At 39.3% G+C, this 16,545-nt stretch overlaps 2 protein-coding genes across 2 annotated transcripts; both read right to left on the bottom strand.

The window, feature by feature from the left end:
- Positions 1-5,355: 5,355 nt before the first annotated feature.
- LOC120088954 lies at positions 5,356-6,660 on the bottom strand. The gene has a single exon (XM_039046390.1). It carries the CDS (start codon positions 6,658-6,660, stop codon positions 5,356-5,358), a length of 1,305 nt encoding a protein of 434 aa, XP_038902318.1.
- Positions 6,661-6,840: 180 nt separating this feature from the next.
- Positions 6,841-13,652, bottom strand: LOC120088955 (trichohyalin-like). Its single transcript, XM_039046391.1, has 2 exons — positions 12,958-13,652; positions 6,841-7,066 (listed from the first exon to the last, which is right to left on the bottom strand). The coding sequence occupies exons 1-2, from the start codon at positions 13,650-13,652 to the stop codon at positions 6,841-6,843; spliced, it is 921 nt and encodes a 306-aa protein (XP_038902319.1).
- Between the last annotated feature and the right edge of the window lie 2,893 nt (positions 13,653-16,545).

Below are 16,545 nucleotides of genomic sequence, written 5' to 3' on the forward strand. Positions count from 1 at the left end.
AATAATGTCAATTGAACATCTGTTTACGTCATCACGGGATGAGATTACAAAAATGCTCCTCTAGTCTATATGAGTGCGCTCAAACTCAACGATCGTCACACTCCGCTCAAAATTAGGGAAAATTGTACGTGGAAGTGTCGTTCATCTCGCTCTACAAAACCATCGTCCATCTACTGCCGTAATCAAAGTTCTCTACTGCCGTAATTGAAGTTCTCTACTGGGTTAGTGAATTTAATTTTTGTCTTCCATGTTGTGTTGCGTCTGTTTAGGTTGGTCTCGTTTGATCGGTTGTCACGTTCATAACTGGTTTCGCGTTTATCTTTTATTTTGGGTTTTCGATGTGTTCTGCATTGGTTGAGGACGAAGAAGATATAGTTAGATGACAAGTTAGTGGATGAGTTTTGCGAGAGCGAGATGGGATAGAGCAATTCGAGCTAAAGCGAGATGGGCTAGAGCGAGACAACCGAAAGCGAGATGTGCTAGAGCGAGATGAGCGAAAGCAAGATGGGCAAGAGCGAGACTAGCGAAATATAGTGAGAGATAGCGAGAGTGAGGTCAGCGAGAGATAGCGAGGGCGAGATTAACGAGACTTTTATAGTATATTTTGTTAGTGATTTTTTAGTACGGACCTATTAACTAATAACTTGAATGTTCATACAATGCAGGAGTAATTTAAGATGTCAAAATCTTTGAAAATTCGTGAAGTTGATAGGTTTCCCGGGCAAGTAACTTGCCTGGCCCATGTTGCCAATGCCAACAAGATTGTAAAGCATAAGCTTACCGAAAGGCAGTTAAAGATATTCAAGAAAACAATTTTGGTCTCTTTCTAGACATTGAACTTGTATTCAACAGCCCTTTAATCCACCATATGTTATCGAGGGAAATGAAGAACTCAGGAATGGGCTCAATTAGTTTATTTGTCAGAGGAAAGGTCGTCACATTTTCGAAGGACGACTTTTTATTGATCACTGGTTTGTAGTGGTCTCCTACGCAAGTTGGACAGAGTGAGGAGTCCTCACAAGAACTTTTTACTAGGTACTTAGGTAGTCGGTTGACCTCATACGCATTCCACTTGCATTTGCTTGAAGAAGAATACAAAGAATTGGTATTTGAAAAATGATGATGCTATGAAAATTACCCCAGTATATTACACAGAGGTTGCAATGATGGGTAAAAACAAGCAAAAGAATGTTGTAGATCGTATTCTATTTGACGATGTTGAGGACATAGACTACTACAACAATCTTGATTGGGGTACAATTATTTGGCAAAGGACACTTGACTCCCTAAAGACCGCACTTAAAGACAAGGTTGGTTTATACAAGGAGAAGGTGAGGAGAAATAAAAATTATGTTGTGAAGTACTCCTCCATGGATTTCCCCAAGCATTCCAGGTAGATGTTCCTTAACTTAACTTTATCTTTGGTTTAACATTAACATAATTATAAATTTGAGTTGTTTGGATTTAGATGTGGACGTACGAGATCCTTTTGTCAATAGCAAGAAACATTGCCACTCGAAAGAGCAAGGTAGCCATTCCTCGTATATTACGGTGGTCATGCTCCCACTCGGTGTCATTCAAAACACTCGAGAGAGACATTTTTTAGTCTGAAAATATAAGTGTAATCTATGTAGCCACAGTATGTTTATTCGGTAGCTAAATGTACACTAACCATCTTACTGGGTTCCTTAATGCAGACAAAAGTCAAAGAGGGTCTTGTCATGTCCGATACTGAGAAGGAGTTTCAGGACACCCCAATTGATAAATGGGCCGTAAGACAAGCACATTCCGACACCGAGAGTTCAGGGAGCTCTAATAGTTCAAATAGTGACAATAGTTCAGATAAAAATAGTTCAGAAGGTGGAGAAGGTGAACAGCAGGGTAATTCAAAAGGTGGAGCAAGGGATGACGAATCCGATGGGGACCAAAACATCCACCAGTCTACTTACACTCCCAGTGAGGATATGTTTCATAATGTACTGGTGGTTGGTGACGTACGTCTTGATTTTGAGGATGAATGTTCTGTCCCGGAGGATTCGGGCCATAGGGAGGGAGGCAATGTTGGTCCTGGTGTATATGCGTACCTGCGGACATTGACAGCTCAATATCGAGCTTGGATGCCCATGTATCGAACCTAGAGATGGACGTGAGAGACATGAAAGCACAATTGTCAACTATTTTGTCTTTATTACAGTCTATGAAAGGTTCCATGGTGTTTGAGGCAACGAGGTCTCCCACTCCACAGACAGGCCATGATGCCACTATGTCCCCCATCCCGACTGTACGTAGGTCACCTACCCCACCTGTATGTAGGTCACCTACCCCACATCCACCTAAGTCACCTACCCCGCCTGTACGTAGGTCACCTACCCCACCTCCACCTAAGTCACCTACACCACCTCCACCTAAGTCACCTACACCACCTCCACCTAAGTCACCTACCCCACCTCCACCTAAGTCACCTACCCCACCTCCACCTAAGTCACCGATCCCACCTCCACCTTCATCCTGTCTCTTATACACATCTAGATGTGTATAAGAGACAGCCTGTACGTAGGTCACCTAACCCCACCTCCACCTAAGTCACCGATCCCACCTCCACCTTCATCTGTACAGCTTGATATCACGACCTCCTCTAACACCCTACATCTCGATTCACAGGTATGATCATTATGTGATTCGAAAATTTCTTTCTTCATATTTATTATTCAATATGTTCAGCATTTTGTTATATTTCTGTAGGTTATGGTCAATAGTAGAAAAACAATACGTAAGAGGAAAGTCGTTGATAAGTACATACCTCCCGTTGAACCGAAAAGAAAATAACAAAAGAAAAGGAAGTTAAGGTTCAACTTCCTTTGGATCGTCCAAATATTAAGTACCCTTTCCCTGGGGTACCTACGATACAGTTTAAAGTGACAATCCAATACTCCTTTGAGCATGAGATTCCAGCGGCTATATTGAAGGAAATGGTGAACTGGATTACTAATAAGAATACGGACAATGAGGTTTGAGAAAATGCAGTTCGGCCATTATCCAAAACCTTTTTCCATGAGTTGACTGAACCAAGTTCATGGGTTGAGTGTGACATAAGTTTACGATCATTGTCCTTTTTACCAAGTACATAAAGTTATAAACCCTCTCCTAACGTATATCTTGTTCTAGATGCAAACCCTAAATATCCTTTTTGAGTTCACAAAAGATAAATTCTATAGGCGACCAGACATGTGTATGGCTCGCTTCACCATCTTGCCAATTGGAATAACGGTAACCATTTACTGCACTTTTGAATAGGAATATGTTGGTTGACTATTATGTGTTTTAATGTTCGTTTTGTTGTGTAGAGTCATCTAAATTTCAAGATAGGATCTACAAACATATTAAGAACAAGTCGACCTTGGATGTTGCCGTAGCATGGGCGGATGAGACGTTACCGGATTATGTCATGGGTAAATTTGATGTCAAGTGGTCAGATGTGGACTTCGTATAGACGACAATAAACATTGATCAGCATTGGATGTTGATAGCATTCGATCTAAATAGAGGTCGGTTGTTCGTATTTGATTCACTACCTTCCATGACATCGAAGAAGAAGTTGGAGTTTTTCCCTGAACCATTGACTTACACCCTACCATCGCTTCTTCACTACTGTGACCTGAAACGTTCGAAGTCATACATCGAAACGTCTCATTGGAAGATAGCCTGACCTACCTCTACGAATACACAACACGAGCCGTTAGATTGTGGAATATTTGTTGTAAAATTCTTAGAACATTCAGTGACTGGTAGTGCCCCATCTGTAATAACTCAGGATAAGATGACTGACTATAGGATGCAAGTGGCACGTCAATTGTGGACGAACACTCCATATTATTGACGTACATGTGTATTATATATATTATTGATGTAATTTTACTAACATGTTATTTAAATTGTTAGTGTAGAACTACCATGAATATAGAAGATTCATTCATAAATAGCCAACAAGTTAAGTTAAACTTAGATAAGCGAGACATCTGAAGGGATTCATTAATTACACTTATAAAAGGGATTCATTAAGCCAACAAGTTAAATTAAACTCCGCTACATGATCGCTTAGAAGAAGTAAACGATAATCATTAATTACACTTATAAAAGGGAGAGCGAAATATGCGAGAACGAGATTGGCAAGAGTGATATTAGCGAGAGCGAGATTCACGAGAGCGAGACATCTCCATAATGGTTCATGAATAGACAACAATTTAATTACACTTACAAAAGGGAGAGCGAGATATCTGAAGAGATCCATGAATAGACAAACTCTAGTAATCAAACTTATAAGCAAGACGTTTTAAAAGGGATTACAATTGATAGCGAGAGCGAGATTAGCGTGAACGAGATGGGCGAGAGCGAGATTTGCGAGAGAGAGATATGCGAGAGTGAGACGTTTCCAGAATCGTTCACGAATAGCCAACAATTTAATTACACTTACAAGTGGCACATAAAAAATTACAGTTTTGAGGATTCGTGAATAGACAAGTGGCACATAGAGAATTACATAGACAAGTGGCACATAAACAATTACAAAGACAAGTGGCACATAGACAACTACAATCGACCGACATTTGAATCATTTGTATTAGAATCAATAGGTCGCCTAGTCATCAGCGGTTCACTGCAGTTTTGTCGATTATGCTCGTAGTTCCCACACCTACCACATTTTATTTGTCTGTGTTGTTCTCCTCTTAATGGTATTCTTTGTACTCTTCACCGTCTGACCTGTACCACTTTTCCAGGAGGTGCAATATGCTTTTCCACATATCCCGGAGGTCTCTTCCATTTAGATATGTGACCGAGTGGATTTACAGGCTCTGCATAAGCAGCCATGAGGGAGTCAACGCTATAGAATGGACTGCACAAACCATGGATGAGGATGTTTCGTTTTCACGCAGCCACGATCGCATGTGAACATGGGATATCGAGTGAGTTAAATTCCTTGCATGTGCATTCCTTCGTATGGAGGTTCACAATACTGTCCAATCGATTATCCCGCACATGTATCCTATAACAATCAATCGGCTCAACTCGATATCGTCTGCCTTTGTCACACTTAGTTGCTAATCAGTTTTCATAGTAGTCCGAGTGTGACATCGTTCGAGATGCCCAATAATTTCTCCGTTCATAAAACCATGATTGGATGAGGCCTCGAACGTGTTCCAACAAGCACATTATGGGTAGCTGTCGATATTCTTTGGTCAATGAATTGAAACACTCTGCACTATTGGACGTTATGTTATCGTATCTTCATTCTGTTTGGTAAACATGCGCCCACCTTTCAAGACCAATGTCCTCCAAAAATTTCGATATTGCACCATTTCAAAAAGTACGTAGTTGGTCCCAGTGTGCTTGGAACTCTGACATGCGAAATGCCCTGGCTGCATCCTTGAACATCCCAACAATCGTGTTGTCCTTAAAGTTGGGAAGAACATTATTTTCTAGGTGGTAGGTGCACAATCCATGAAATGCTGTGGGAAAAACTGCACGAATGGCATTGCCAATAGATACCGTTCCATCGGACACAAACACCAAGTTAGAGGGTTCTCTAATGGCACACTTCAAGTTTGATATAAACCACTTCCAAGCTCGATCAATTTCATTGTCCACTATGGCATATGCTAGTGGGTAAACTTGGTTGTTGCCATCCATGGAGACGCCGACCAACATAGTTCTTTTGTATTTTCCTTTCAGATGCGATCCATCAACAATTATCACCGGCCGACAACTTGAAAAACCTCTAATACAAGGTCCTAATGCCATAAACATGTACTTTAAATGGACATCATTTTCAAGTTCGATTTCAAACCTTGTACCTGGATTCTCCATCTTTAACGCTTCACCATATGCATGTAGAACAACGTACGACTCTTCTGGAGTACCCCTGGCGAGAGCATAAGCGGTTTCCCTTGCACGCCACGCTTTATCGTAACTTATGTTTACGCCGTACTCTTTCCTCATATCCTTGACGATGTGACAAGGTTTATAAACACATCCTATGCCTGTAAACTTGTCTTTGATTAGTTCACCAACTACCGCAGCCGTTGCTTGTCTATGGTCATGATTTAAAATTCCAATAGAACATGTGTGCGACCGTATATGCTTCGTGATCTTAAATATGTCACACTCTGGAATTTTAACCGCATGAAGAATCCACTTACAATTATCCTCTATACATTTAACAGTGAACAAAGACTTAGTTGACTTCCTTACCTTATATTCAAAATTATTGATTATGTACAAAATAGATAATCTCATTTTTAAATCAATCTTACTCAAAAAAATTTGACCAACTTCAACATCTGTCTCGGATGAAGAGGTGCCAGACATAATCAATTCCCCTTTACGACATGAAGACATGGAATTCAATCTTCCTGATCTCTCACTAACAGCCATTGTAGGTCTATATACCTCTGAAGGACCACAGTCCATAGAATTTAATCCTACTGATCTCTCATTATCGACCATGAAAGGATCACGCTCTTCTGAAGGACTACAATCCATAAAATTCAAGCCTGTTGATCTCTCATTACCAGGCACAGGTCTATTACATTGAGTTTCTCTTTCCCAGTCCACTGCACGAATGTTGTCATTATCTATTGATAATGTTGATGGTTGAGTGTTCATAGACAATGGAATATCATTCTCTTCTCAATTAAACTCATATGATGCCTCGTATTGTCTGACTACACCTATACCATCATCATTTATATTCACATTTTTGTCGTGGTATGATTTTAGTGTTACATATAGCTGAACTATAGAAAGATCGTCCCGACAAAGAAGGAAGTCAACATCACCATCATTTCATATGTAGTGTGGAGGGGCTTCAAAGTCAAGCTTATATTTAACTCTCATAACAACATCAAACTCTAAGCAACTTATATTTTCAATCCTGTAAATGTGAGCTTTAAGCTCTTCATACTTCAAGGTAATAGGCACAACGATTCCTATTAGCTCGCCTCCAACATACAAATTTTGGTTCTCATCCCAATGACCTCTGTATCCAATTAGTACACATTTTCGTGTCATCCTACAAAGCAAGAGAACATTTTTTATTAAATAGATAGAAATACACATGGATCTCTCTCACTGTCGCTCAAGCTCACTCTCTCGCTGTCACTCAATGTCACTCTCTCCACCTTTCTCTTTGTCCCTTTGTCTATACATATCTGTTTTGAGACTACGTTTCTACAAACGCCAATGAGACCAAGTTCAAGAAAAGTTTGTTCCATTCTGAAAACTCTATTTGGTTTCGAAAAACTCTGCTCTAGAAAACCTCATTCAATAAATCTCCGTTCAACAAAATGACAGTTCAAATGAAGTTTAGATTTTAAAGAATACACCATTTGCTGTGTGTTAATGATTTTAAGTTGTAGACAAATTTCGTGAAAATTATCAAATCAATCGTACAGTGACAAACAATCACATCACGATGGAAGATCAACAGACAGTGAGAGCGAGAGGGTTATCAGGGGAAATTTTTGTAATCTCATCCCGTGATGACATAAGTAGAGGGTCAATTGACATTATTTTTTAAAAATGGGTCATTTGACATTTTGGACCCTAAAATTGGGTCATCCGTACAATTTTTTCCCACCTTCTTTTTGTTGTGGCTGAATGACAAACATCCTCGAAGTTTTTAGGTTAAAAAGTAATGAGATAAAAATACAGTCGAATATAGGATTTGACTGTTGGACCTTGGAATAGTTGAGAGGAANTATATGTATATGTATATATCAGGGGCAAGTGTAACTTTAATAAAAATAAATAAATTGAAAATTTGACGCGTGTCTCCAGGTTTTACTTTTTTACAAACATGGCAAATGATTTTCGTTTGAAAATTTGACGCGTGTCTCTAGGTTTTACTTTTTACAAAAATGGAAAATGACTTTCGTCTGAAAATCTGATTACTATCTGATTTTTATGTGATTACTATATTATTCATATGTGATTGTTATATGATTGTTATGTGATTGCCACAACTGCAATTACAAAAAAGTTGAAGTCACATCTTAAAATGTATTTATCATATAATGCAATTTCCCTATATATTATTTATTTGTTAGTCAAAATATAGATTATAATGTCAACCAGACCGTGGTTAATTAGTTTAACACGACCTTGAGAAAAAAAATAGTTTAGCACGTTTTAAAATTTTTTATGCAACACTTATTTCATCTTTTTTGGTATAAAAACTATGGGATAAAGGGATCAAACCTTTTACTTCTAAAGAGAAAATTCATGTCGATGTACTTTTAGAATTTCTTGGTATAAAATGTAAATATTTTTTTATTTTAAAAAGACCCCTAGAAACAATGTCAAACTATTTATAGAAATAATAAAAATATATATATATATATATATTGATAGACTTCTATTAGTTTCATTACTAATAGACATTCATAAATTTCTATCAGTCTCTATCAATGATAGACTTTCATCAATGATTTCAAAAGTACAAGTCTATCATTGATATAGACTGATAGAAATTTATCAGTTTTTATCACCGATAGACACTGATAGACTTCTATTAAAGTCTATTAGTGATAGACTTATATCAGTCTCTACCACTGATAGACTTCTATTAGCATTTATCTGTGATAGACATTTAAAAGCAATGAAACTCAAATCTAGCATCCAACTTCATGGGTAAATCAATTTTAACACCAAAACTTAATGGTTGTTCAAGAGCCAAACAGAATTAACCCAAAATACCAAAAATCTTACCCCTAATGGCAAAAAAATTTGGCGAACTCGTGTTGGAAGCAACAAGACAACGACAACGAGGATTAGGCTGCATGGATCTAAGAGTTAGAGAAAGAGAGAGAATGAATCGGGTGGAGAGAGAAAACTTGGCTTACTGACGACGACGTACAATCAGATCTGCGATGTAGACCTGTTGTCTATCAAAAACTTGTTGCTTTGCGGCGGATGTAATGCCACTGTAAAGATTGATGATAATGATGATATGCGTTATGTGATGTATTATCTTAATCACGCTTCCAGATAATATATACGATACTACAAAATTCACTGTGGAATGCGTGCACGTAATTTATGCGTGTCATAAGTTTTCTTGCGTTGAAACCAAGTATAATTCCACCGCAAATTTCTCAGAGTAATCCGAGGGCAAATTTCTCAGAGTAATCCGAGGTCGAACATGGGGATTGCGATGTTAATGCAACGATGATGTGATATATGCGACTGTAATCAAATTAATGTTGTGAGGTGCTGAAAAGTAAATTGTGATGATAAATGAATAAATAGGTAAAGAGTAAGATGCGATGATAAATGAATAAACGGGTAAAGAGTAAAATGCGATGGTAAATGAATAAGCAGGTAAATAAATATGAAGTTTGTGCAAAGTGTGTGTGAGGGAATGTGATGGCAAGTCTTGTGAATTGAATCAGAGTGAGAACGGGTTTGGAGAAAGAACATCGCAAGTTTGTCAATCTTGTTGAGGACGCAACTAAGGTTCCGCCTTCCCTCGGCTTACACCTCTCGGTGATCGCCTGCATCACCATATCTCTATGATGATCATGGATGAACATTTGTGAATGCAAGGTTGTTTCCATCTCTGGAAATACTTCTTGCTTTAGTTAATGCATCCTATCAACCTTCTTTCGAGAGGTGGATTAGCATATTCACTTCTGTTCTCACAGGTGAAGATGCCATTGAACATCTGTTAACTAAACTTAACTGATTTCTTCAACATGGATTGACTTACTCGTTCAATCTTTTCCCCGCACCCTGGAGGTTTAGTTACTCATGGTGATAGAAATGGAAGATGAATGTGTTATAGTGAACAGAGAGATGAAGATGAACATGATAATGATATTAACTGGTAAAGATAAAGCGTTTGTTACAGAGATATGAATGAAATACAAAAAATGAACAACAATCAATGAACGGAAAGTAAGAATAAATGAGAGTAGGGTGTCAATGTTTTGGCATGGATCCTGATCAGAGCTATTTTGCTTGTCGGCGTGATGGAGGGATGAGGTGGATAATTCCTTCTCAGGAGAGTTCTCGAGGGAAGAGTGTCTCTTTTTCCGTGTGATTTTCTTCTCTATGTATTCTCCTCCTTTTTCTTGCTGAGTATTGATGTTGCTATTTATAGACCTTAGCACCTCATACATCAGTGGTCCCGCTCTCAAAAGTTACTTTTTCTTGTTGAGGTTTGATGAGAATGTCCGCTCTGCTCCACGTTCCGTTTGTTAAGTCGTACATCAGAAAAGCCATACAATCTCAGAAATCCCTGAGAATGCGTTGCTCTTCTTGTCCACGAGCAATTGTCGCATGCAGTGTTACAAAATCCCCGAGACGCGTTGCTCTTTTTGTCCACAAGCAATCATCACATGCGGTGATACCTGTTACCTGCAAAACAAAGATTTGGACATCCTTTTTGCCATCGCAATGCGGTCAGCGGGTGTGTTTCCGATACATTTACAATTTTTGCGTTTCTAAGCCAATTTTAATATGTTTTATGCAACTTTTCCTTCCTATTGCCGCATATTCTAAGTAAGATGATATAAATAACTAGTATTTCTACAAGTTATCACACCCCTAATTTTAGATATATGCTTGTTCTCAAGCATATCTTTTACTAAGGCAATTCAGCTCAAGTCCTGTCCTTGCTTTGCACCGATTGGCTACTCAAAATGCTATTCCTCTACATAATTTATCAAAATCACTAGTTCCTTCTATCCTTTGAACATTTCTTCAGCATGCTCTACTTTAGTCTTACCTTAGACAAACTTCTGCTCAAAGTTCCCTTCTTGTTTTGAAAAGATATTTTTTCTTTTTCTAAAAAAAAACGAAATGCACCTTTCATGTTATAGCCTGGTTTACGTTTTACCATAGAGATCGTTGATCATGGTTACACTCTTTATTTTGGTTTGCTCCCACAGGTGTCATGCAAACATCCAACTTTGGTTGTGTACCAAGCTCAACTTCAACTCTTGTCCGTTAACCAAGTTTTTTACTTTAGCTGGTCAGTGGAGTTGTCTATTTCTTTCTTTCTTTTTTTTTTCTTTTGTATTGCATCGATCCTGGTAACCTACCTTCGTTTTGGCTTGCTCCCATGGGTGTCATGTGAACATCCAACTACGAGCAGGTTCCTTTCACGACTTAACTCTTACCAGGTTGGGATTTTTCCCTTGCGCCGACAATGGAGTTTTTTTTTTTGTATGAATGCATTTGTTTGAAGATGATCGCATCTGCTCAGACCCTTTCCACCCTTAAACCTAGAGGGTTGCAAGGTCCTCATTGTGTCGTTTTGGACAGAAAAAACAAAACACTTAGTCAAAAGTTTAAAAAGAAGGTTTGAGCAGAGTCTTGTGCTAGAGAAGGTAAAGTTGAAACTATTGTGATGAATTGTCTAAGTCTAAGGCAGATAATGTGATATATAAAGAAATTGCGTTAAGGCTACGCATAATACTCATCATAGCAGCGCAAATAAACGATGCAAAAGAAAAAAAAGGAAATATCGCATCGAATTGACAAAGGATGACATAAATAAAAAGGCCAAAAAATAAGGAAAGATAAGTCATTCAATATATACAAATTGACTAAGTACACAAAAAATTGTAATGACTACAAACATAAAAATATTAAAAATAATTGAAGAAAGAAAATACAAAGGTAGGGAAGAAGGTGGTACACCCCCAAATTTAAACTTGCGGCAGGGGCTCATTATGGGGATGACATTGCGAAGGAGCTCCAGTCGGCGCTTCTTGAAAGAAAAAGGTATTGCAGATGTTGAGGAACCACGAGACCATGTAAGTATGCGATCGAGAAGTTGAAGTACTCGTGGTTGCATTCTGCTAACTGCCTCTGATTCAGGCAAAGAGTAAAGATATTGCGTTGAATGTTGATCATCGTCTGGTGCAGCTCTGCATTGCTTTCTCACAACTCCATCAGAGTTTGGCGTAATGAGGAGAGTTCGTGGGATAAGAAGCCCCACATATCCTCAAGGGCAGCAACTATGGATGCAGTGGGGGCTGTCTCTTATACACATCTAGATGTGTATAAGAGACAGACAGATAGGCATAGGCTGGAGACAGTCCATGGAAAGAAGTATTGGCCCCTGATGCAACCTACATAACTCTAATTTGCCTGCAAGAAGTCTGCCTACGTCGATCGGAATACTGCGCGCAATGCAATATGCGACTATGACTCTATCCCTTGAAATTGTCTGATCATGAGAGGTTGGGATGAGCCATCTCTTCACCAAATAGACCCAAAGTCGTGCTTCTGGTAGCAGACGGTTGGAAGCGAGAGTCATAATGCCAGTCAAGGACACTGTCCAATTGGTACCCGGTTGTGCCAATATTCTCAATACGTCTTCCATGTGTTCCTTAGCAGAATCATCAATCATTTTGTTGCCCGGTGTTTCTAAGAAATTCTTCAACTAATAGAGCTAATTAATGTCCTCGGCGCTAAAAGGCACTACCCTCCTGTTAACGACCACTACATCTTCGGTATCATGGAGCCGACCGTGGTAAAAGGCCTGCACTGCCGTGGGGATGACTATGGATGGGCATTGGTAGAAAGTTTCCCATCCATGCTCCACTATGATACCAATGACAAGGTCTGATAGTGGGGCAGGCGCAGGGAAGAAACCCATTTCCATCAATAAATCATCAATTTCTTTCTGGACCTTTGGACGCCTCCTAGCTGGCGAAGACTCGATGCCTTCCACCTTCTCTTTTCTTTTTTCTTGAGCGGACGCAAGATGGGATTTTTGTCGTTGAATGCGTTCCCGTTCCTTGCCCTGCTCTTGTTCTTCATTTTCCCATTCTTCTTTCTCTTTTCTTTTTAGCTCAATGTTGCGTTGAACTTTGGCTTTGCGACGTAACTCCTTTTTTCTCCTTCTCCTTCCTCCTTGCTTCCTCCTCTTCTTGCATTTCTTTTTCAAACTGTTTAGAGGCAAGCGCAATGCGCTGCTCATCCTCAAGCCTTCTCTTCTCTTCCTCTTCCGACCTTGCGTTGGCAAGGGGAACCTCCTCGTCATGAAGCCGTCTAGCCAAATCGGTTGATGCGATGATTTGGCGTGCCCTTGCCATCTTTTCTTCCTTCTCCTTTAATTTCCTCCTTCGTTCCTCTCTCTCATTCTCTATGCGCTCATTTATTGTTGGGTCTTCTATGGACCCTTGCAGCGCATTCCCCTTGCGACGCCGTATAAGTGGGGAGATGTGAGGATCTTCTTTGTCATTCGAACCGCGGAGTTGAGCCTCTGTCGCAACTAATCTTGGATGCGGCCATGAGGTTTGTTGCTGCGATGATGGTTCAAGTTGCACCGACATCCCCCCTTCCACCCTTACGGTGGTGGATTCTCCTTCGAAATCCGGGCTTTCTGCCCTTTGCCTCCGTTCTTCTTTTCTCAGGCGCTTCTGTTCCCGCCTTCTCTCGCTTCTCCTCTTCTCATTCCTTTCTTTTTCCTCCCGGGCAACTTCATCTTTCTCTACCCATTGATCATTGCCTCCCTTCTCTGCCTCCTTCTCGGGCTGCTCTGCCTGCCTCCGCGCCTCCATGACCTCCAAAACAGTCCTAATGGGTTCCTCATTGGAGTCTGCTGGGGCATTCTCCTTGGGATCCAAGATTGTGAGGGCCATCATCCGCGATGTCGAAACCATCTTCTCCTCTGACGGTAGGGGCTGGTTCACCACTCTTGCTTCCGGCAACCCCCCATCCTTCTCTAATAACTTAAGATGCTTCCCTATACCTTCTTATCGTCTGTTTTCCATTGTTCACTTTCTGTTGGAGGTAGTGGAAGTGCCACCTCAGGACTAGTGGCAGGGGCACTCTCCGTGCTCGGCCCCTCTCAGAGGGTAGACGGAGATACTGACGCTGAAGGTTTTCGCCTGGGTTTTCCGGTGATTTTGGGGACTGGTTTGGGTTAGACGACGAGAAAGGCCGCCTTCCGCATGGAGACTAGGGCTTTAGATGGGGATGATGGTTGGGAAGAAGAATGTGATGATTGTTCGGTCATGGGTTTAGGTGAAGGGAGAAAGAGAGAGTGGTGCTTTTTTTTGGGTAAGGAAGAACGAACAGCAGGGTTTGAGTATGCAGAGACCCCCAGGGTGATGTCACTTTCGTCTACGTATGCAATAATGGACCTCAGAAGTTTAAACGCTTATAGTTTATCTTCTCACAAATTCATTATTATTATTAATTATTATTTTATTAAATGGAAGACATGGGCGCAATGTGTACCACATCATCGCAACGCCTATGTACACCCCCACATCATATTATTAGATATATGTTTCAATTAACTTATTATTTTGGATTATTTTAGTATTATTATTAGTTGGAGGGCATTTTTGGAATTTTGGGACTACTTCAGATAATAAGTGCGGATTTAATTGTTTGGCTTAAAATCAATCAATTGAAAATTACATGGCAGACTTCATCATTGGGTAAGATTTTGCCGTTTGGAGTTTGTTTTGTTGATTTCATTGAATACTTATTTTACTTTTGACACAAATTGGTTGAATACCCATGTGTTTCACTTTGGATTTGTAAGTTTGTGAAGGTATTGAGGTGTTGTCCAAGTGAGTTGGCAGTTTGTTTTAGCGAGTTTTGGTAAGTTTATGTTTTGATGACCCTTCTGTGGATTAATTATTGGTGGTTGAGAATTTGAAAGTCATTTGGAAGTGAATTTTTTTGGACGAGCTACATATGGATAATTTTATTTGAGACATTGGTAGTGAAAGTCATGTATTTTTGATTCAAGCTATCATGTAAGGCTAATTTCAAATTATGATTATGGGGTTTTGATTCAAAAATTTCATTCAAAGATGAGAGAGTTTGGTTTGCTAAATTATTTGGGGGCTTAAATTAGGGAGGTTGGGAAAGGTGAATCGAATTGGATCACACCTTAGGTAAGTTATCTTGGAAATATTTTGTATATTTGATGTGTTTTGGAATTTCGGCACTTAACTATTAATTTTTAAAGCTTGGTTTATTGTTTATGGCTTGATTAAGGATTCACAGATTTCACAAAGATTCATTGCTTTTTGTTTTCGACTTAATATCAACGAGTAAGTAATCTTACTACTGGAACTGCACACGGGCCAAGCCATTAGATGTATGGCTAGACATGTTAAATTGAAGTTTATGGCAGGAATGACAACATGAAAGATTGATTAGTAAACATATAATTAAAGTATGTTCATGTTACGAGAACCGAATTATTTTATTTATAATGCATATAGACACTTTGAATGCTAGTATGAGATGGTTTGTGCCTTCCATGGTTGTTTGATCTGATGAATGTTGAGGATATAACATGTATGTCGTAGACCATGAATGTTGAGGTATATATATGTATTTGTAGAGCTATTGATGTAGGTTCTATATGTATGTCTATAGTTCGCTACAGTGATGATTATGAATGTTGAGAACTTGTGCAATGTCCTTTCCTGATTGTTAGATACCCGCCATTAAAATATTTGTGTTTCCTTTCGGATTCACCACGTTTGTGTTTCCTTCAGAAATTTCACCAGTTTTTGTGTTTCCTTTGCGGACTCCACTAGTTCTGTGTTTCTTCGGAAGCCACAGTTTGTGTTTTCCTTCGAGATTCACTATTTTTGTGTCTCCTTTGGGGATTCACCAGACGGTAGTGGGAAATACTTAACTACCAGTAGGATTAGGACTTAGTCTCCCTTTTTATTTAATTGTGTCTATATGTCCCATGAGGACCTAGAGCAAATGTATATGTTCACACAGAGGGTGTGGTATCTATCGAGGACATAGATGCTAGGCCTGACCCAAGTAGTGGCGTTTACTTACTGAGTATTTTATACTTATTCTTTTTCATGTTGTTGTTTCAGGTAAGGGTAGAGATGCACCGGCGATGACACAGTAGAATTCGTGATCGAGCCACTAGGACTAGTTTTTACGCTTCCGCTCATGAGATTTAAAGTTCTTTTCATGTTTCTCTATTTTTTTAGTTTTGATGTTTTAAAAATTAACTTTTAAGAATCGTTTTTCAATTTTTATTTTTATCCTTTATGATTTATGGGTTTCCTACTATTGATTTAGTATTTGAATTTAATGAAAGTCCTTTTGAGTTACCTTATTTAATTAGCATTTTATTTCGCCTAACCAAGCGTCGTTTTGAGTTCATGCATGCATAATATTTAGTAACGGCCTTAACTTATAGTCTAGGGGTCGGGTCATTACAGTCTACCGCCAACGTAATGCATACCCGTCATCGCATTGTATAACCGGCATCTCAATGCCCCTAATCCAAACCTAATGATAAGTTATTGCGATGTTTACACAAATCATTCATTCAATTAATAATAATCAATGCAACTAGAGACTGAAAGGGAAATAATTTAACAGAGCAGTAAAGATAGTTTAATATGGATGCTGCTTAAGAAAGAGATTTTCAATGTTACCGCAAGCGCATCCCGCAGGCGATCAGACTTTGTCATGCCTCAATGTCACGCTTGACATTGTTTCTTTTCCACTAGGTCTAGGTGCTTCTGAGTTGTT

This window comes from Benincasa hispida, chromosome 10 (assembly GCF_009727055.1).
Source record: "Benincasa hispida cultivar B227 chromosome 10, ASM972705v1, whole genome shotgun sequence".
Lineage (NCBI taxonomy): Eukaryota > Viridiplantae > Streptophyta > Magnoliopsida > Cucurbitales > Cucurbitaceae > Benincasa > Benincasa hispida.

What these genes read in the sequence shown, in the direction of transcription:
- LOC120088954 (XM_039046390.1), bottom strand. Translation starts at nt 6,660, where the DNA reads ATGAACACTCAACCATCAACATTATCAATAGATAATGACAACATTCGT.
- LOC120088955 (XM_039046391.1), bottom strand. Translation starts at nt 13,652, where the DNA reads ATGGCCCTCACAATCTTGGATCCCAAGGAGAATGCCCCAGCAGACTCC. An exon ending in ATTGCGCTTGCCTCTAAACA is followed by an intron (nt 7,067 to 12,957) that starts GTTTGAAAAAGA and finishes CTTGCTTTGTAG; the next exon opens with GATGACACGAAAATGTGTAC.